Source organism: Lemur catta, chromosome 10, assembly GCF_020740605.2.
Source record: "Lemur catta isolate mLemCat1 chromosome 10, mLemCat1.pri, whole genome shotgun sequence".
In the NCBI taxonomy this organism is placed as follows: Eukaryota; Metazoa; Chordata; class Mammalia; order Primates; family Lemuridae; genus Lemur; species Lemur catta.
The window spans coordinates 6,859,920-6,881,696 of NC_059137.1; the positions used below are offsets into that span (position 1 = coordinate 6,859,920).

The window sequence follows — 21,777 nt, forward strand, 5'->3', positions numbered from 1 at the left end:
AGTCTAGGAACAGAGAGAGATCCCTGGGAACTAGCCAGGGATGGAAGAAAGACTTCACCTCAAATTGGGACCTGAAGGTATGAGCAGGTGATTCTCAAAAGATACACAGATATGGCTGGAACAATGATATGTCCAATCTAAACCCTCAGGGAAATATCTTCTATATATATATTTTCAAGAAACTAAATATATGCTATAGTGTCTCATTTATTTGCACAATAAATAAATTTGAGCTAAGTATTTGGGAGACAAACTAAAGCACATAAATTAAATAACTTGCCTCAAAGGTAAAGTTTTAAAAATGTATTGCCTTCCAGTCCAATGTTCTAGCAGACAACATGGAACACCATTTCTAAAAGAGCTGGAGTTAATGGACACTAGAAATTATCTTCCTCAGAGAGATTTTATCTGGTTGGAAATCTTTGGCCAAAAGCTACTGGAAGGTTAGGAATAACAGTTTCTACAATCGAGTCCTTTTGGTAGAAAGCTGAGACACATGGTTTGGCACAGTGGCTCACACTTGCAATCCCAGCACTTTGGGAGGCCAAGATTGGGGGATTGCTTGAAGCCAGGAGTTCAAGACCTGCCGCGCAATACAGCAAGACCCAATCTCTACAAAAAATACAAAAATTAACAATGCGTGGTGGCCTGCATCTATATTTCTAGCTACGGTGGGAAGCTGAGGTGGGAGGATCGCTTGAGCCCAGGCATTTGAGATTTGAGATTGCAGTGAGCTATGATCACAGCACTGCACTCCAACTTGGGCAACAGTGGGAGAGAGACCCTGTCTCCTTAAAAAAAACAAAGAAAGAAAAAAGGAAAGAAAGAAAGCTGAGACACAGCCAAGCTACTCTGATAAGAGTTCTGAAAAACTGTTATATTCCACATAGAGATAATAAATAAAAGCAGCCACTGTCCATGGATTCTGACTCCACAGATGTGACACCTTTCTTGTGTAAATTGAGGCTTAAGCTTAGCAGCAAAAGCTTTTCAAACTGCAGACGTATTTTTTTTTGTATACCCACAGCAAACAGGTACAAACACATTAACTGAAGAACACAAGAGATACTCAAAATGCCAATATTCAAATTGACATTCTACTAAATCCTGAGTGACCATCCAAAAATAAGTGATTTAAGAGTATTATTCCATTTTTGACTAGTGCCAAATGTTATTAACATACACAATGAACTTCCTACAAGAACACCACACATCACAGCCATCTCAATATCCCTCTGAAAAGGATTACCGTTTGGAGAAACAGAGGCTCAAAATGATAAGGCCACCTGTCTGAGGTCAACCAGAAACCAACAAGCACCAGGAACAGAATTTAAATTGTCTCTTAGTCCAGATCTCTAAGCATTTCAAACAGAAGGCTGCGGCTATTATGGAACATGCCTTCCTGCAATAAAATAACAGATCACTCTCCTAACACAGACCATGAGCAAAGCAGTACTAGAAATCCTAGTGTCAGTTAAATTCTATCTTCTGGGATGAGTCCGGTTGGTTCTCCACCACGATCAAACCATGCCAGAGAACCAATGCTTTTCTTCTCTCGCTCTTTCATTAAAGAATAGGCTCTTTATCCGCAGGAGCTGAACTTTATCCAGGCTCCACAATTACTATAAAATAGGCCTGAGAAAAGGAAGGCATAGTAATGACAACTCTGCCAGAAATAAGGGCTGGCACGAAATGGCAGCGGAGGAAAAAGCAAACTGATTCTCAGAAGGTTCAAACCTTGTCCAGTGGAAACGTCAAAGAAGTCTCACTTCCGGCTGAGAGGTGAAGGAAATGGTAGCAGAGAGAACAGGCAATATGTGTAATAAATATTTACTGAGAACCTATCACATGCTCTTCTGGGTGTTGAGAATACAGCGGCGAACAACATACAAAGAAAGTGGGGAAAACACTGCTGGCACAAGAAACAAGCGACAGGGATGTTTAATTTTAGGAGGGAGCATGGTGGCAAGAATGAAGAGCTTCAAGGTGCAACGTGGAAGATGCCGGTGTGATGGTATAGCTATAGCGTCAGCGTCGCCCAGACTTCAGTTTGAATCCTCACTTTCCTGCCTGGCTAGCTCTGAGCTGACTTCTGAGTCATCTGTAAGGCAGAAAGCACCTCGCGGAGTTGTGAGGATTGAATGAGACAGCGCATAGGAAGCACTTCGCCAGGGTCTGGCGCTAGTAAGCACTCTATGAGTGAAAACTGTACCTTTCATTAATAGTTCCATCTCACTGTCCCTGAAGCCTAGTATTCCCTAAAGCCTGGAATCTCTTGGAGAATTTGGGCATGTCGGCTGACTGATTCGATGCATTAAAAAAAAATGAACAGAGGAGCGGAAACGGAGAGCAGAAACTGCAGAGTAGTTCGGTGCAACACGAAACAATTCCTAATGAAAGCAAATGGGGATAACGAGGGAATCCCGCAAGACACACCCGACGCCAGGGCAGGACACCAGGAACCTACGGTGGGGACGGAGGTGGAGGGTCCTCCCGGCGACCGCGAAGGGCCCCACCGCCGCCCCCAGGGCGCGTCACGGCCGGACGGGGAAGAGCGGGTGGGGCGCCAAAGAATGGGCCGGGGAGGAGGGGAGGAAGGAAAAGGGACTTGGGTGAGGAGACCGGAGGCCCAGCGCGGAGGGAAGGAGTGAGGAGAGAGGAACCGGCCCTCTCCTGGAGAAATCTCTTCAGATCCTGGCGCGCGGGGACCGTTTGGACGTAACTGCCTCCCGTTTCGGCGCCCATCCACCCAGCGGAGGTTCGCCTGGTCACTACCGCCACATCCCGCCTGCAATTCCCGCCCTGCTTCCGCTCGGCTTCGACCCCGCGCCTCACAACCACACCGGTCCACTGGGCCCGCATCGCACCTCACACACGGCCCGCCGGCGGCCGCCGCCATCTTCGCGCGCGCGCGCGCGCGCCCCAGCCCCGCCCCCAGACGCGGCGCGCACGTGACCGTCCCCTTCGGATCCGCCATGGCGGGGGTCTGTCACGTGACGGTGGTGTGGGCGGTGTCAAGATGGCGACGCCCGAGGAGGTGAGGATACGGCGGCACGGGTGGCTGGGACTGTGAGGACGGCGGCGGAGTGGCGACTTCTACGCTGTAGGTTGGAGGCTGTGGAGGGTGGCTGAACGCCATCTCCCAGGCTAGCGAGTGACCTGCAGTGGAGTTCCCTCCTTGCAGCTGGAGAACGGAGGGAGAAGGTTGCTGTCGGGGTGAAGGTGCCGCCCTCAGCTTGGCGGTGCTGAGGGGCCCAAAGTCAAAGGCCTCCCTAGGCACCCCGGCTTTCCCGGAGCCCCACATTTAGAGACATGACCCGAGAGTGCTCACCCCCGGCCCCCACCCCGACCGGGACGCCGCTGAGTGGGTCGGTGCTGGCAGAGGCGGCAGTGGTGTTCGCAGTGGTGCTGAGCATCCACGCAGCCGTGTGGGACCGATACTCGTGGTGCGCCGTGGCGCTCGCGGTGCAGGCCTTCTACGTCCAATACAAGTGGGACCGGCTGCTACAGCAGGGAAGCGCCGTCTTCCAGTTTCGAATGTCTGCAAACAGTGGTCTACTGCCCGCCTCCATGGTCATGCCTCTGCTTGGACTAGTCATGAAGGAGCGTTGCCAGGCTGCGGGGAATCCGTTCTTCGAGCGTTTTGGCATTGTGGTGGCAGCCACTGGCATGGCAGTAGCCCTCTTCTCATCAGTGTTGGCGCTGGGCATCACTCGCCCGGTGCCAACCAACACTTGTGTCATCTCGGGTTTGGCCGGAGGTGTTATCATTTATATCATGAAACACTCCTTGAGTGTGGGCGAAGTGATTGAGGTCTTGGAAGTCCTGCTAATCTTTGTTTATCTCAACATGATCCTGCTGTACCTGCTGCCCCGCTGCTTCACTCCTGGTGAGGCGCTGCTAGTATTGGGTGGCATTAGCTTTGTTCTCAACCAGCTCATCAAGCGCTCTCTGACTGTGGTGGAAAGCCAGGGGGACCCAGTGGACTTCTTCCTACTGGTGGTCGTGGTAGGGATGGTGCTCATGGGCATCTTCTTCAGCACCCTCTTTGTCTTCATGGACTCGGGCACCTGGGCCTCCTCCATCTTTTTCCACCTCATGACCTGTGTACTGGGCCTTGGTGTGGTCCTGCCCTGGCTGCACCGGCTCATCCGCAGGAACCCCCTGCTTTGGCTTCTTCAATTCCTCTTCCAGACAGACACCCGCATCTACCTCCTAGCCTATTGGTCTCTGCTGGCCACCTTGGCCTGCCTGGTGGTGCTCTACCAGAATGCCAAGCGGTCATCTTCCGAGTCCAAGAAGCACCAGGCCCCCACCATTGCCCGAAAGTATTTCCATTTCATTGTTGTAGCCACCTACGTCCCAGGTATCATCTTTGACCGGCCACTGCTCTATGTGGCTGCCACTGTATGTCTAGCAGTCTTCATCTTCCTGGAGTACGTACGCTACTTCCGCATCAAGCCCCTGGGTCACACTCTGCGGAGCCTCCTGTCCCTCTTCCTGGATGAACGAGATAGCGGACCACTCATTCTAACACACATGTACCTGCTCCTGGGCATGTCTCTTCCAATTTGGCTGGTCCCTAGACCCTGCACACAGAAGGGTAGCCTCGGGGGAGCCAGGGCCCTTGTCCCCTATGCTGGTGTCCTGGCTGTGGGTGTGGGTGATACTGTGGCCTCCATCTTTGGCAGCACCATGGGTGAGATCCACTGGCCTGGAACCAAAAAGACTTTTGAGGGGACCATGATGTCTATATTTGCACAGATCATTTCTGTAGCGTTAATTTTAATCTTTGACAGTGGAGTGGACCTAAACTATAGTTACGCTTGGATTTTGGGGTCCATCAGCACTGTGTCTCTTCTAGAAGCGTACACTACACAGATAGACAATCTCCTTTTGCCTCTCTACCTCCTGATACTGCTGATGGCCTAGCTGTTGAACAGCAGCAGTGATGGAAGAAGCAGGGACGTGGGACACGGGGAGGATGAATGGTCCCCACAGCAGTTAGCCACTTGGGCATGAAGAGCCACGCGGTGAAAAACAGATTTGGTTTTTCAGTTGATTCAGATTTAAAATAAAAAAGCAAACCTCTCCTGGTTCTAGTTTTGCTATTTAAAGAGAGAAAAGGCTTAAAGGATAGTACAACTCAAGTTTGCTGTAGACCCCCCTTTTCTCACCTTGCAGTCTCAGAGGGGGCCGCAGTGGACACTGGAGGCACTAAAGTATAATGGTTAATGCTTTACTTTCTAGTGTCAAACTAATCTGGTAAGAATCCTTGGCTGCACAACTTCTTACCTGTGTGACCTTGGGTGAGTCACTTAACCAGTCTGAGCCTCAGTTTTCCTGTCTGAAAGATAGAAATAATGACAGCCTGTACCTCATGGGGTGTTGTGAGAGTCCAGTGAGGTAAGGTGTGTGAAGTGTCCAGCCTAGGGCCCGCCCATGATGAGCAGTCAGTAAGAGAAAGTGTCATTGTTACCCAAGACCAGTCCTCATCCTAACAAAAGCACAAGTGAACCAAGGGGTTTTGTGGTTTATACTTGGAAACCAGAGTGACCTTTACTCTCCTGGCTTTACTTGGGGGTGGAGAACACAAGAGAGCAAGAGTGGAGTGTGTGTGGTTTCTCATTTGGGCCAGGAAGAGCTGAAGGGAAAGGTGGGATCAGCTTTTTGCATGTGTGGAAGGGCTGGGGAAGAGGATCAGATACTGGGCTGACGCCCTGTTTCAGCCAACCCCACTCCTGCCTGTGCTACCTGGAGAGTGGTACTGATAGAAAAGAGTGGACTGAACAGCACTGGGTCTTTCTCAAAGGGTCCATCCTGACCCTTTCACATTCCAGTCCTAACCAAGCCGCTGTTTGTCTCTTCCTGCCGCCTAGGAAGGATCCACAGGGGTTGGGGGAGTTTCCTGAGAGTTCAGAGTGGCTCTCCTTGGGGGCCCGTGCTCGAGCCTTGCTCTCTAGGCTCTGGGTCTGCCTGGTTCCCCACCACATCCCTGAAGGCTAGCACAGAGCCTGGCACGGAGCAGGATCTCAGTAGACTTTCACTGAATGGACAAACACGTCCCACACGAAGGCTTGCTGAGAACATAGCACAGCAGGATTCCTGGGGCTGGACAATGTTCTCCCATTTCTTCCCAGCCTGGCGGGGAGGGGTATAGCAGAAAGAGGTGAGAAATTTTTCTTTTTGAGACAGGGTCTTGCTCTGTCTCCTGGGCTAGAGTGGCCTCATCATAGCTCACTGTAACCTCAAACTCCTGGGTTCAAATGATCCTCCTACTTCAGCCTCCCAAGTAGCTGGGACTGCAGGCACGCACTACTAGGCCCAACTAACTGTTCTATATTTTTTTAGAGATGTGGTCTCACTCTTGCTCAGGCTGGTCTCGAACTCTTGGCCTCAAGCAATCCTCCCACCTCAGCCTCCCAAAGGGGTGGGATCACAGGTGTGAGCCACTGCACCTGGAAAGAGGGGAGAACTTTGGCTCACCAAGGCAGAAGCCAGGAGCAAAGCTCTAGAGAGCTGGAATCACTGCCAAGTCCTTTCCCTCAGAGAAGAGTATCGAGACATTCATTTGGGGCTCAGTAGAAACCTGTTCTCTCACAGTCCCTTGTGCTGCTTGCCAAAGGAAGTGGCAAAATGTTGATGAAGGAGCACCATCTTTGCCCCACTGACTCCCTGGGTGGCCTTGGGAAAGGGCTCTATCCTCTGGGCCTTGGTCTGTCCATGTATACAAGTAGGAGGAGGATGGACTAAATCAGGGTCACAAACTCAAAGAGCTGCTGAGGCCAGGCAGGTGTCCCAGTGAGGACAGGAGACTACATGGCCTCTAAAGAGCCAGCTCCAGCCAGTAGCCGCCATGCTGGAGTGCAGGCCCAGTGTGTCAATTGGGTGCTTGTTCGGGGAAGCTTAGAAACCTGGATTGCTGTGTGAAATCTCCCAAGTTTTTTTTGTTTGTTTTTTTGAGACAGAGTCTCACTTTGTTGCCTGGGCTAGAGTGAGTGCCGTGGCGTCAGCCTAGCTCACAGCAACCTCAGACTCCTGGGCTTAAGCGATCCTACTGCCTCAGCCTCCTGAGTAGCTGGGACTACAGGCATGAGCCACCATGCCCGGCTAATTTTTTCTATATATATTTTAGTTGGCCAGATAATTTCTTTCTATTTTTAGTAGAGTCGGAGTCTCGCTCTTGCTCAGGCTGGTCTCAAACTCCTGACCTCGAGCGATCCACCCGCCTCGGCCTCCCAGAGTGCTAGGATTACAGGTGAGCCACCTCGCCCGGCCTCCAAGTTTTAAAAAGTTTTTTTTTTTTAAAGATTTTTCTGGGCTGCTAGAGCGCAGTTCATTTCTCTCCATCAGCCAGGAAGGATGTATTGAGGTTGGCATACCCATCAAGGACAGTAACTGTCATGACTTCCAGCGCTTTGATGAAACCTCAGATGTGTGGCCTCTTGGCCAGACATCTGCAGTTTCATATTGTCGGAGCATTCATTGTATCCCAGGGGGTCGCAGCTTTGTATAAGTTTGCTGTGGTGGAACCAGGAAAGAAGGCATATGCAGATTTCTATGTACATTATGGTTCTATGAAAGATTTTGGTTCCATGAGGAGGCTGGCATTTTTCAGAGTGCAAAGTGATTTGGGAATATAAAAGAGTTTCTTTGGGTTGATTTACATAGAAGTTTGTCATTGACCTGTGTTCCTGAGCTATGAATATGTGGGCTAAGGAACAGTTTCTTTTGATAAATAAACAATTAACAAATACCGTGAAAAAAAAAGTTTTTTATGGCTCAGTGCGGTGGCCTGTAATCCCAGCACTTTGGGAGGCTGAGGTGGGAGAATCACTTGAGTATAGGAGTTAGAGACCAGCCTGAGCAAGAGCCAGACCCAATCTCTACGAAAAATAAGAAAAATTAGCCAGTGTGGTGGTGCACGCCTGTAGTCCCAGCTACTCAGGAAGCTGAGGCAGAATGGTCTCTTGGGCCCAGGAGTTTGAGGCTGCAGTGAACTATGATTTTGCCACTGCACTATACCCTGGGTGACAGAGGGGACCTTGTCTATTAAAAAAAAAAAGTTTCCTCTTAGGTGTTGAAGCCCAGACAAAGCACATCTGCAGTCTGGGATCAGCCAGCAGCCGTCAGTTTACAGCCTATGGGCCAGCCCCCAGCTAAGTGAGTATTGGATTTGGTAGTTCTTCGGGAAGGTCTGGGTGCCTGCCAATCATGCTCCAGGGGCCCCTTTATTGTACAGGTGGGGAAACAGGCCCCGGTGAGAGGAAAGGCCAGGCCTGAGACCAGGGAGCAAGTTGGTCACAGGGCCAGAACCTGAGACTATGGATTCTTAGCCCTGGGCTTCTTTCCCCTCCCCAAGTAGGGAGCACCGGCAGTGTAGACATTAGGAGCACGGGCTTTGGATCAGGCTCGCCTGGCTGAACTGCTGAGCAGCTGTGTGACTGGGGCAGGCCCTTTACGCCTTCCTTGGCGGTAAATGCAGATGGTAAGAGCACCCTGCGCTCCGTGTGAGGGTTCAAGAAGATGAAGTGTGTACAGCTCTCAGCAGAGTGGGGCCCACAGCCGGTGCCCCCTAAATGTTACTTATCATTCCTAGAATCGTGGAACCACACCAGGGAGGGCTGAGGTACCTGGGATGATTTTCAGCACGGCTCTCTGGAGAGCAAGGCTGCTTGGGAAGAAGGCCAGAGCGAGCAGCTGCATTCAGAAGTCGTTTTTATTCCGTGTATTACACCATAATGATCAGAGTTCCATCAGAGAGGGGAGAGAAGTGAGAAGAAGCCAGAACCCTTTCTCAGCTGAGGGACGCCTCAAGGGGGAGGTCGTGTTGGGGCAGCGGGAGGCAGAGAGACAAAATCTTGGGGAAGCCTCCCATCCAGCCCAGGCTGCTGCCCCGTCACTTCTGCCTCTTGCCTGCTGTCTGCAGGGCCGAGGGCACAGACACCCACAGGAGGAAAGCCTAGGCGGGGAGACGCGACATCCCCATTGCAGCTGGGAGACCAAACAAGGCGCTAGTGTTGCAGCCAGAGCCCATCAGGAAGGGGACAGGGCCCCAGCCCTGCGAGGGCCTCTAGGTGTACAGTGGAGGGAAGGGCAGCTCAGCTGTTGGCTGGAGCCTGCAAAGGACAAAGGAGATGACCTTGAGATGCCAGATCACTGCTCCCGGGCTCCAGGGTCTCTTCAGGGGACCATCTGGGGCACACACCCCCACCCTGCCACCTACCAGTTCTCTGGGCTCCAGACAGTGCCAGAGGTGTCCATGAGGTGGAATGTATAGGCCTGGCGCGAGCGGGCGGAGAGGTTCTGCTCACTCTTGTGCACCACTTCTCCGTGGATTAGGACCAGGGCCCCTGGGGGGGACACGAGCAGGTCAGAACACCAGACCCACATTCCCCCTTCCTGGGGCAGGAAGAGACATGGGTGCTCCTACCCCAAGTGGTTTGTGGCCTGCTCCGTCCACATTCCCTTCCCTGGAAGCTCAGATATCTACAGCCTGCTCCAGGGCCAGAGACTGTGCTGCTTAGATGTGGGTTCCCCAGAATCAAGTTCCCTCTGCTGTGGCCTTGGCAAGCCTTAGGAGGGGCCTCCCCTCTGTACCGTGCCAGTCCTCTGGGACCTTGCTGGTGACGCTGAGTCAGACCTCAGTTTTCCCTTTTCCTTGAGGAAGAGGGGGACTGATAGCCGACATTTGTTGAGCACTTGTGGTGCACCACGTAGATTTTTTTTTTTTTTTTTGAGACAGAGTCTCACTTTGCTGCCCAGTCTAGAGTACAATGGCGTCAGCCTAGCTCACAGCAAAACTCCTGGGCTCACGAGATCTTCTTGCCTCAGCCTCCCAAGTAGCTAGGACTATAGGAACGCACCACCATGCCCAGCTAATTTTTTCTATCTTTTTTTTTTTTTTTTTTTTTTTTTTTAGTAGAGACAGGTTCTTGCTCTCACTCAAGCTGGTCTCGAACTCCTGACCTCAAGCAATCCTCCCGCCTTGGCCTCCCAGAGTGCTAGGATTACAGGCGTGAGCCACTGTGCCCGGCCTAACCACGTGGATTTTATGTAAACATATTATAAACATCATCTCACTGACTTCCCGCTTGATAATTAAGGAAACTGAGGCTCAGAGGGTCAGCCATTTGCTCAAAGCAGCAGCCTGTCAGTGGCAGAGTGTGGATTTTAGCCTGACCAGGGCGAACTTGCTGATACCCACGCTGCTTCCTGACTCCCCAGTGCCGCCCAGCCCGCGCCTTCTCTCTCTGTGACTTCACCACCCTCAGATGACCCCGAGGAAGCCTCTAGGACACTGGGAGGTGGAGCAAGTGCAGACCCACGGGCATGCACGGCCCCCTGCCTCCCTGCCCTCTGCATCCCGCCTACCTCTGCGCACAGGCGTGGGCACAAAGAGGCTGTTATCCCGGTCAGGCTCGGACCCGAGGAAGCTGATGCCAGATGCTGAGCCAGCAGGGGCCCGGACCATCCTTCTTGACACGCCACCTGCAGGCCAACGTGGAGCTTTAATCCCTTTTCTCTGGGTCCCTCTCCCTGGGGGGTAGGGAAAGGGGAGTGCGGGTGGGCAGGGAGAGGCAGGGGTCCTCACTGGTGTGGGAGCCAGGGATGAACCAGAGACAGCCGTTCTCCAGCGTGGCGTCCTCCAGCGCAAGCCATATGCCCAGCACCCGGCCCAGCGGCTCCGTGTACAGGAAGGTGGCATCCTGGTGAGGGGTGACTGCAGCAGGCCCGCCTGGGGGTGAGGAGCTGTCCCCTTTGCCTGGTACCACCTCACCTCGGCCTCATTTCCCACTCCTCAGTCCTCTCGAAGCCCTCCAGGGCCAGCCTTCCCTGATCAGTTAGAGTCTCACCACTTCCTAGCCCAGGAACTCCAGGCAAGAGATTTCCCCCCTCAAAGGTTCAATTTCCTAAACTGTAAAGTGACCCCAACAGTAACTTCCCTCGTGGGTTATTGGAGGATGTATGAAAAGTACTTAGTACAGGGCCCAACATTTAATTGCTTGCTAAAAAGTAGCTGCTCTGGTTTAATTCCAGCCAGGTAACTAAAGCCACTGGTTTTTATTTTTGTTCTTTTGAGACAGGGTCTCACTCTGTCACCCAGGCTACCGTGCAGTGGTGCGATCATAGCTCACTGCTGCCTCCAACCCCTGGGCTCAAGCGATCCTCCCACCTCAGCCTCCTGAATAGCTGGGACTACAGGTGTGTGCCACTATGCCCAGCTAATTTATTTGTAGAGACGAAGTCTTGCCATGTTGCCCAGGCTGATCTCAAACTTCTGGCTTCAAGCAATCCTCCCACCTCGGCCTCCCAAAATGCTGGGATTATAGGTGTGAGCCACCACGTCTGGCCAAGCCACTGTTCTTAACCAGGGACAAGCAGTCCCCAGCAACCAGATGGTTCACCCAGTGGCATAAGGTTGGGAAGTTGGGTGTGAAGCAAGGGGAGCTATGACCAAGTGTCCACATTTTTAAAAACCTCCTCACGTGATGCCGGGGCACAGGATGGAGAACAGGAACTCAGTCTGCAGTAACAAAGTAAAGGGGGTACTAGTCTCACCTCCTTCCTTTCTGGGTAACTGTGTGTCGTCTGAACACCACACTTTAAGAGGGACTTTGACAATGAGGACAGTGTCCAGATGGAGGTTTCCTAATCATGGGGACTTCAAAGCATTTGGGGAAGGAATGGCTGAAGGAACTCGGGGAGCTAGACTCAGGCAGAGGAGGCTCAGGAAAGAGACGATCCTCCCTTCAGGCCTGCCCTGGGGCTGAGTGCCGGGAGCAGGCTGGTCACAAGGAGGCAGACTTGGGCCTGGGCCAGGAAGGAAAAGGCTGCCTGTGAGGGGCTGAGCTCTTTGTCACCTGAGGTATTTGAGCAGAAGTAGACAATCGCCTAAATGTTATCTGTGCCTTGGGCAAGGTTTGGAACTAGATCAGCAAATTCTACGCTAAAATAGTTCTCCAAGGAGCTTGTTAAAATACAGATCCTGGCCAGGCACGGTGGCTCACGCCTGTAATCCTAGCACTCTGGGAGGCTGAGATGGGAGGATTGCTCAAGCTCAGGAGTTCGAGACCAGCCTGAGCAAGAGTGAGACCCTGTCTCTACTAAAAAAAAAAAAAAGAAAAAGAAAGAAAAATTAGCCGGGTGTGGTGGCACACGCCTGTAGTCCCAGCTACTTGGGAGGCTGAGGCAGTAGGATTGCTTGAGCCCAGGAGTTTGAGGTTGCTGTGAGCTAGGCTGACCCCATGGCACTCTAGCCCGGGCAGCAGAGCAAGACTCTGTCTAAAAAACAAAACAAAACAAAAAAACAGATCCTTAGGCCCATGCAGTCCTACTGGCTTAGGATCTCAGGCAACAGGGCCCAGGAATCTGTATGTTTAACCAGCTAGGGGTTGCTGTCAGGTTCAGGAACCACAGTGCCATGAACTCAAGGGTTCCCTCCCAATCCCCTCTTCTTGGAAGGAATCGAAGGTGGCTCCTCTGCCCTGGCCCAGCCTCCTGCCTGCAGACGTTGCAGCAAGTGCTTTTCCTCTTTTCAAAGACCCGACAACCACTGATATCCCCGATGTCCTGCCCATGGCCTTTGCTGGGCCCCACAGCCTGCTCTCAGCTCACCTTCGCCGCCAAGGTGAGGTTGCTGCAAGAGAGAGGAAAAGCCTGGTGAGGGCGGAGGAGAGTGGGGAGGAGCGGGGCTTGCTCTGGGTCTCCCAGGATCCTGCTGCCCTGGCTACAGGCATTCTCCTCCCAGGATTCATTCAACACCAGCTGCTGAGCACCTACTGTGTGCCAGGCCCAGGAGGGATGCAAAGAGAAAAACCACCCTGCCTGACAGGGAGCTCCTAGACTGTGCAGGAAGACAGCATACACGTGTCTAACAAGATCACAGAGTAGAACAGAGTGAGGGCTAGAAGGGGAGACTAGGACACAGGCCAGCGATTGAGCCGAAAGGCTCCAGAGTCAGAGAGGAGTCCCTCTTAGGGGACCTGGAAGCCTTCTTGGAGGAGGTGGCACTGAAATGCTCTGCTGGGAGCAGAGCATTTCAATAGCAAAGAAGGGAGATGGGAGTCCTAGGGGTCCCCTTCCCTCCTACCACCAAATTTTAACTGAGCACCAACTAAGTGCCAGGTGCTTTAGCCAGAGGGGACCAATTTTCTATGTTCTCCCACCAACATAATAATAATTCCAGCAGCTTTTGGTCCATTGTGAGGAAGGGCTTGGAATGAGCAGTCTGCCCATTTTACATATGGTAAACTGAGGCCTGGGGAGGGCAGGGAGCTCACCTTAAAGATGTACATGCTCTGTACCACCACAGGCATCTGGAGGCCCAGACTTCTGGCCAAGGCCTGGAGAGGAGCGGAGGTCACACTGCCAGCCTGCCCCCACACACATCTGGCCCACCCTCCTGCCCTCACCCCCACCTCTGCTCACCTGCACCTTGGGAGAGTGTGTGATGCTCCTGAAGACAGGGTCGTAGGCGTGCAGTGCTGCAGGACAGAGGCACACTGATGGGCCAGTCTCGGGCTCCCGGTGTCCCTCCCAGACCTAGTTCTGGGCACCCAGACTCAGGCCTCACTTTGACATTCTCACCTATTTTCTGTGCATTAACCTTTATGCTGGTTTATAACCGAGTAGTGGGCCCCACAGATGCCTTCATCCCACCCCAGGCCCTGTGCCACCTGTGACCTTATTCTTGACCTCTGGCCATCTGGGAAGCTCACACCAGCCCTGACTCTGCTCCACGCTCAGAGGACGAAGGGCTCCAGGGGGCCTATCAATTGGTGGCAATCTCAGTACTACTCTATGGGACCTCGGCTACCTGTTTCTCTCCTGTCAGCCTCAGTTTCCTCCTCTGTCAAACGGGGGTTAAAAGAACAGCCGTGCCACCCAGGGCTGCTGTAGGACTCGATGGGCTGAGGACTGTGCAGCAGTAGCCCAGGTCCTGGCCCGGGACAGTCGCTTGTTATCATTATTTGCTATTACTATTGTTACAAAAAGTGAGGGTTCAATGTACTTAATCCCACTGAATTACATCCTTTAGAATGGTTACAATGGTAAATTTCATGTTATATGTATTTTGCCACAATTTGTTCACAACGCTACCGTGATATAACATCAAGTTTAAAAATAAGCAGTCTAGAAAACAAATTATAATGTATGATCCTGAAAAAAAGGTGAGGGTTTCCATACTTGGTTTTGGGGTCTCAGAACGGGAGCATGTCAACATGTCACATGCCCCATAAGGAGGCTGCAGATTGGACCCAGCAGCTCCCCTGTGCCTGGGGCCTGGGTTATGCCATCTGTGGGGGCTCAGGCGGACCCCCTCTTCCCAGTGCTGTGGTGGCAGTGTCATATGATTAGCATCATGAGGTGTAGAAGCCCCAAAGCCAGAGGGAAACCTGGATCCAAAAATGTTGTTTGCCCAATGACTAACTTACTATGGGCTTTGATTAGGGTTCCTAAATACTTCAGGCCTCAGTTTCCCCATTTTCTTTCTTGCACCCCCAGGCCCCTGCTTACCGTGGCCAATTTTGTTGACAGATTTCTCTGGAGGGACCAGGAAATTTCCTGTGGCACAAAGAACCAGTAAAGCCAGAAGAAGTACTGGAGTCCAGCCTCCCACGGAGAGGTGGCCTCAGCACCCTCCCTGCCTCCTCCCCGCCCACCCCCACCACAGCTCCCCCACAGCTCTAGGGCCCCTGCTCCAAACCTTTCTTGTCAAAAACGCCTTTCTCAAAGAAGAATCGAATCTTGTCGCCACTGCTCAAGAAATAGTCCGTGCTGCCCTGTGGAAAGGGGCCATCAGAGAGACTGAGAGAGCACCCTGGGGATGGAGCTGGGCCTGGCAAGGAGGGGAGGGTGACTTCCCACCCCCGTGGGGTCACAGATCCCCAAGGAGGCTCTCAGACTCATCCACTGAGGCACAGTGACCCAGCATACCAAGTGCCTGGAAGCACAGCCCAAGCTGCTTTGCTTGGAAACCTCTTATTGTGACTCAGAACACAGACGCCAGAGTCTAACAGAGCTGGTTCCCAGGTGGCCTTGAGCCTCGTGTTTTATCTCTCCAAGCCTTGATTTCCTCATCTGCAAAAGGGGAATAATAATAGAACTGACCTCCCTGAATTATTGGAGACTTCAGCCAGAGGCTGAATCTTACAGCAGCTGAGAGTGCAGACTCTGGAGCTCAAATACTTGGGTTTAAATCCCAGCTCTGGCTTCTTTTCGGCCAGAGCCGCCATCTTCCTGTAATTTGCCAAAATGGCGAACACAGGGAAAGAGGAGAGGCACTGATACATGCTCTCTAGGCCTTTTAGGGAACATGGAGTTGTTCCTTTGGCCACATACATGTGAATCTACAAGAAAGGTGATATTGTAGACATACAAGGAATAGGTACTGTTCAAAAGGGCATGCCCCACAGATGTCACCATGGCAACATGGGAAGAGTCTACACTGTTACCCAGAATGCTGTTGGCATTGTTGTTAACAAACAAATTAAGGGCAAGATTCTTGCCAACAGGATTAATGTCGTATTGAGCATAGTAAGCACTGTGAGAGCGGACATAGCTTCCTGAAACGTATGAAGGAAAATGATCAGAAAAAGGAAGCCAAAGAGAAAGGTACCTGGGTTCAACTGAAGCTCCAGCCTCCTCCACCCAGAGAACACTTTGTGAGAACCAATGGAAAGGAGCCCGAGCCAATGGAAAGGAGCCCGAGCTGTTCCCTACGATTTCATGGCATAAGCAGTGTAAAAAATAGAAGACTCCTGGACTTAAAAAAAAAAAAAAAATCCCAGCTCTGCCACTGCCTGGCTGTGTGGCCATGACTACTTTACTGAACTTCTCTGGACTTAGTTTCTTCATAAAATATAGATGCTATTAATGGTATCCATCTCCTAGGGTGTGTAAGTGTTCCAAGTTGGTATATATAGCACTAGAACTGTCTTTGGAATATGCTAAGTACCACATATTTGCCATTATTATTATTACTACTCTTACTACTACTGCTATATATAAAAACACTCAGCAAGGGCATGGCTAAATGCTCAATACATAAATAAGCCATTATTAATCTTTTTCTGTTTTCTTTCTTTTTTTTATTTTGAGACAGAGTCTCCCTCTGTTGCCTGGGCTAAAGTGCCGTGGCATCAGCCGAGCTCACAGCACCTCAAACTCCTGGGCTTAAGCAATCCTCCTGCTTCAGCCTCCCGAGTAGCAGGGACTACAGACATGCGCCACCATGCCCAGCTAATTTTTCTATATATATATTTTTAGCTGTCCATATAATTTATTTCTATTTTTAGTAGAGACAGTGTCTCGCTCTTGCTCAGGCTGGTCTTGAACTCCTGACCTCAAGCGATCCTCCCACCTCGGACTCCCAGAGTGCTAGGATTACAGGTGTGGGCCACTGTGCCCAGCCTTTTTCTGTTTTCTTAACAGTCATGTTTTAAATCTCTTAGCATCATATGAAAACGATGCTCCAGGAAGATACCTCGTGTTTCTCCTTGTGGCTTAACCACCCTCGACGACTGCTGTCGTACGGCTCTCCCTCCCTGGTGGGAAGCGAGGCTATTATCCAACCCTTCCGTTTCACACATGCAGACTGTGCCTACTTTTCTGTGTGGCCACGTGACTGGAACCGATTGGCACCGACCCCCTACCTGGATCCCCATGTGGCCACAGCCCCCCACTCCCTCTGGTCCGTGCCCTGCCCTTTCAGAACCTTCTCAGTGAAAACTAAAAGTAGTTTTCAACATTCTTAGCAAGTCTGCAGCAGGATCAGGGTGAGGGAAACAAGTCAGGGAGCATAGTTGTTAATAATATTAAAGATAATGATGCTAAACGTGTGTCCAAGATTTTATTTACCTCGTTTATTCATGAGGAAAACCAGGAAGATGTTACAACTGGTTCAAAGGAGAATTCCAAGAACCACACATATATGGACAATAAGGAATGATGGAATGGATTTACAAATCAGTTCCAAACTACTCTATCCACAGGGCAGGAATTGCATTCCTTGAGACCCAGTCCATATCCATGTCTATGGACAAGCATCCTGTGCATTATTTTCAGTTTTCTATAATTTACGCGGTTGTGCAATAACTCAAAGACCATGAAGGGTGGAGGTAACCTGGAAGGGAGAGAGAGACAGGACACCCACCATTCTTTTTTCCCACAATATTAATAGTGAACATGGAGAGTTTTACTGAGTGCTGGGCCCTGTGCCGAGCTTTCTTTGCATGTATTATAAACTGAGACATATACACTGTGTTCTCACATTTCTCCTATCCCCCAACACGTTGGTCTCTGAAGGCAGCTTGAAGGGCACAAGATTCAGCCCTCTTCCCTCCTGGAACCCTTGGGTGACCTGACTGTCTTTGGCAGCAGGACCCGTCTCTGCTTTCAGCTGTTTGGCGGAAACTGTTATTCTGTCGCCCCTTTTCCTTCTCAAGACCCCAATTCTGCGCATTCCCCCGGATGCAAGGCTTCTGGCTGCTGTAATCCCCACCATGCCCACCAGATGGCAGGCGCTCCCCGCGTGAGTGTGAGCGAGTCCCTCGGCTCCCGACCAGGGCGCAGCCGGGGGCTGGGAAGACGGGCTCTTAAACTCAGACTGTGAAGGGTTAAGAGAACTGTGTGGGAGACCCCCCCCCGCCGCCCCGCCGCGCCCGGCTCAACTTGTCCATCTCAAACTGTATTGTGTCCTAGTATGTGACCCACTAGGTAACTGGGGAAGCACCCAGAGTTCCCAATCTGGTGGGGGCTGACAAGTGCACAGGTGGGCCCCTCCCCTCGGAAGCACCGCGTTGGTTCCCAGTGGCTGCCACACAGAGGCCTTTTGTGGCAGGAGAACTACTGAGGAAGTACAGCAGGGTGGGGAACAGCAGGGACTTGGCATCAAACGGATCTGGGTTCAGATCCTGGGCTGTCGATTACTGTGTGGTTTGGGGCCAGAGATTTGAGCCTTATTTCCCCCACCTGTCCAATAGGACCATAATCCCTGTATTGTAAATTCACAGCGAGGAGGCAAAGAAAGATGTGCTCCCCCCGCCACCCCCGGCATTCCTGGGCCTTGGGGTCCTCCTTACCAGGCTGCTGCTCTGGCCTGGGACTGAGCCCCTCATCATGGACCAGATCCCACCCCATCTGCCCCAGGCACCTACCTGGGCTCGAATCTGTTCCTCTTCCTGGGTGGAAAACTCTGTGCGACAGTGGAGAGGGACATCCATCTTGGCCACTATCTCGCCAATCCTCTGCTGCATGGCCACACACTCATCTGCAGACAAGAATCCTTCCAGCACCAGGAATCCATCCTCCCGGAACTGCAGGCAGGATTGAGACTCAGGCTTCCCCTGTCCTCACATGCTCCTTATCACCCACATTTGAGCCCTCCCCCAAACCCAAGATGTGTGAAGGTGAGACCAAGCTCTTATTGACTGCTCTGTCCCCCTGCCTAGGCCTGGTGCCTGGCACCCAGTCAGCAGCAATCCATATTGGCTGCTTGAGTGAAGGAAGATGGAGGGGCGGGGGGCTGCCTCCAGCCTTCCCCTCCAGTAGGCTTGGATCGCAGGGAAATACCTCATTCATCTATTCAACTAATACTGACTGAGCATCTACTGCACGATTCCAGGAGCTGGAGGGACGGCTCTGAGCAAGCCAGCCACGATGCCTGCTGTCCTGGAGTTTACAGTCTAGTGAAGGAGACCAGCATCACACTGACCTTCGCACACGCAAAGGTCCCATCACAAACTGCAGTGCGGGAGGGAGAGGGTGGCTGAGAGCACTGAAGGAAGACTGGCTGATGTAAACCAGCCGGGGGAAGGAGAAGGGTCTCAGGGCAGCAGCTCTGAGGGAGTGACGTGACATTTGAAGAGCAGACCACCAGGTTAAGAGGAAGGGCATTCCAGACAGAGGGAACAGGGTAGGTGAAGTCCCCAAACATGGGAGGAACACGAGGAATTGGGAATGGATGGAGCACAGGGCAAGGGGAGGGTGAAAGAGGAGGCGGGAGGGGGCCGGGCTGGGCCAGGTAGGGAGCTGGGCTTTACCCTAAGTGCAGGGGCGGGGGGTGGGGGGTGACAGCAAATGGGTTATTCTGATTTGCCTCTAGTCCTCTCCTTCTGAGGCTACTGAGAAGATAAGGGAAGAATGAATACCTACATGTTTGCTTGCAGAGCATGGTAAAGTCTTAGCCTTAACAGGGACCTTGGAAGCCACCCCTTGCTTCTACCCAGGAAGTGTCTTTTTTTTTTTTTTTTTTGAGACAGAGTCTCACTCTGTTGCCCGGGCTAGAGTGCCATGGCATCAGCCTAGCTCACAGCACCTCAAACTCCTGGGCTCAAGCAATCCTTCTGCCTCAGCCTCCCGAGTAGCTGGGACTACAGGCATGCGCCACCATGACCAGCTAATTTTTTCTATATATTTTTAGTTGTCCAGCTAATTTCTTTCTGTTTTTTTAGTAGAGACAGGGTCTCACTCTTGCTCAGGCTGGTCTCGAACTCCTGACCTCGAGCTATCCTCCCGTCTTGGCCTCCCAGAATGCTAGGATTACAGGCATGAGCTACCACACCTGGCCCCATGAAGTGTCTTATTTCCAATTACCGACACCCCTTCCCCACGGTGGGATGTCCAGTTCTGGCTTCCACACACCAGATGTTGGAACATTCATGAGCACCCAGCACAGGCTCTTCTGTCTGCATGTTAGAAATTTAATCATGTCAGTTTTAAGCTAAAAATGACCTCCTTGCAAACTGTGCATACCCCCAATTCAGTAAACACACTGCCTGCACGTCCCCTCTTAAGATTAGGAAATAGGGAAGCAAAGATGTACGTGTAGGGCATCCACCAAGCCTTGCTCAATGACAGCAATAGACTGGGAACAACTTAAATGCCCAGCACAAGGGACTAGTTTAACGAAGCATGGCGTATCTGTCTGGAACAGGACGTGATAAAAATCATGTTGTAGGTAGGAAAGCATTCACTGACATGGGAATGACATATACCCATATACTGAGAGGAAAAAAGGTCAGATGCACGTAAGTATCCGGGCACTGTGAGAACTTGGCCAAGTGTGTTTCTCTCTGGGACACTCACGCTATCAAATGGGGACAACAGCAGAGCCTCATTTGGAAAACTTGGCAAGACTAGATGCGTGGTAGCTTACATGATGGACACTGAAACAAAGATTCTAGGCCTGTACACCAAAATATTAACAGTCTCGGCACAGAAATTTATGAGTGTTTTTTTACAAGTCTGTTGCTCTAATTCCCATGTGTCAGCCTTTCCTGTTTGGGGAACTGAGACCCAGAAGGATGACCTCCCTGTCCACTCCCGGCCCCACCTCCCACGCCCTGGCCAGGGCCTGGCTGATTCCAAGGCTTTATTCTGGTTTTGGTCACACACACGCCCACCCCCACCCAGGGTCCTATGACCTAGACTCCCCAGGCTGTGTGTGCAGAAGTTGGGGGTGATGGTTGGGAACCCAGCCCTCTTGAAACTGCCCTTATGAATTGATAAAGGGGTGCAAGATGAGAACTGTGGTAAAGGCCTAGCTAAAAATAAGGCACAGGTCCAGCTAAAAATAATGATAATAACTAGCCACTGTCCCCCTGTCTGCTACTCTGGAGTCACATAGCTGGTGGTCTTAGCTTTCTCCATAGATAACATCACCTTTTTGAAAACAAGGGGTAGTTTCTGAGTTATCTTCCAGGTCCCGAATTCCAGTGGAATGGCTGACCCACCCAGACCAGCGGCCCATACCGAGGAACTGACTCAACTGGTCTTGTGACCCCCATCCAAGAACCTGATAAGCAAAGAAGACAATTTTCTACACCCCTATGGTTCCACCCCGAACCCAGCCAATTAGCAGACACAATTGCCTACACCAAACTGTCTTTAAAAACCCTGTTTCCAGCCAGGCGTGGTGGCTCATGCTTCTAATCCTAGCATTCTGGGAGGCCGAGGCTGGAGGATCAGGAGTTCCAGACCAGCCTGAGCAAGAGCGAGACCCCATCTCTACTAAAAAATAGAAAGAAATTACCCAGACAACTGAAAATATGTAGAAAAAATTAGCTGGGCATGATGGCGCATACTCAGGAGGCTGAGGCAGAAGGATTCCTTGAGCCCAGGAGTTTGAGGTTGCTGTGAGCTAGGCTGACCCAATGGCACTCTAGCCTGGGCAACAGAGCCAGACTCTATATCAAAACAATAAATATATAAATAAAATAAAAACCCTGTTTCCCAAATTCTCCGGGAGGCGGATTTGAGACATTTCTCCTGTCTCCCCCCTTAGCACTGTGCAGGATAAACCCTTCTCTGCTGTCAACCCTGCTGTCTCAGCAGGTCGGCTTCCTCTTGAGCAGCTGGCAAGCAAACCTGGTTGGGTAGCAACACTCTGGGCTTCTGTAAAACGGCAGGGGGTGGGTTGAGTTCCCGGGACTACTGGAGGTCCACAAGGGCCCCCCACTCTTACCTGGCCCTCCCGGCCCCCACCCTGCAGACCCCTACCTTCTGGAGTTGTGAGGGGTTCAGGCCTGCCATGGGGACAGTGCAGCAACAGGCGGCTCTGGGTGTCCAAGGCTGGGGAGGACGAAGTTCAGGAGGAGGAGCCCGGCAGGAGCCTGGGAGGACTTAACACTTCCCTACTCAGAGAAAACCCAATCCCACAGCCAGCCCTCCTCCCCTAACGGACCAGACCTCCAGGCTGAGCTCCAGCTCCACCCCCCAGGAGGGCGTTGTCTCTGCCCTACCCCACTACTTCCTACTCCCTACCCCTACTAG

At 51.8% G+C, this 21,777-nt stretch overlaps 3 protein-coding genes across 8 annotated transcripts in view; 1 reads left to right on the forward strand and 2 right to left on the reverse strand.

Annotated features, from left to right (window-relative positions):
- NUP188 (nucleoporin 188) overlaps positions 1–2,934 on the reverse strand; it is a 45,137-nt gene extending 42,203 nt beyond the window's left edge. Inside the window, exon 1 of one of the 2 annotated variants that reach the window (XM_045563235.1) lies at positions 2,868–2,934. In XM_045563235.1, the coding sequence (XP_045419191.1) occupies positions 2,868–2,899 (32 nt within the window). In that variant the 5' untranslated portion in view covers positions 2,900–2,934. The remainder of the gene's footprint in view (positions 1–2,867) is intronic. The other variant, XM_045563236.1, reaches the window with a different exon arrangement.
- Positions 2,935–2,994: 60 nt separating this feature from the next.
- On the forward strand, positions 2,995–5,095 carry DOLK (dolichol kinase). Its single transcript, XM_045563240.1, has one exon. It carries the CDS (start codon positions 3,313–3,315, stop codon positions 4,930–4,932), a length of 1,620 nt encoding a protein of 539 aa, XP_045419196.1. The 5' UTR covers positions 2,995–3,312; the 3' UTR covers positions 4,933–5,095.
- Positions 5,096–8,701: 3,606 nt separating this feature from the next.
- PHYHD1 (phytanoyl-CoA dioxygenase domain containing 1) lies at positions 8,702–21,673 on the reverse strand. Of its 5 annotated transcripts, none has more exons than XM_045563254.1 (11): positions 21,505–21,671; positions 18,162–18,274; positions 14,711–14,786; positions 14,521–14,568; positions 13,432–13,487; positions 13,284–13,346; positions 12,619–12,640; positions 10,595–10,723; positions 10,375–10,491; positions 9,227–9,353; positions 8,702–9,119 (listed from the first exon to the last, which is right to left on the reverse strand). In XM_045563254.1, exons 2-11 carry the CDS (start codon positions 18,258–18,260, stop codon positions 9,074–9,076), a joined length of 783 nt encoding a protein of 260 aa, XP_045419210.1. In that variant the 5' UTR covers positions 18,261–18,274; positions 21,505–21,671; the 3' UTR covers positions 8,702–9,073. The 5 variants fall into 5 exon arrangements, with proteins under 5 accessions (XP_045419210.1, XP_045419208.1, XP_045419212.1 ...); XM_045563252.1 differs by having other exon boundaries at positions 18,162–18,320; positions 21,505–21,670; XM_045563256.1 differs by lacking the exon at positions 21,505–21,671 and adding an exon at positions 19,568–20,566 and having other exon boundaries at positions 18,162–18,320.
- Between the last annotated feature and the right edge of the window lie 104 nt (positions 21,674–21,777).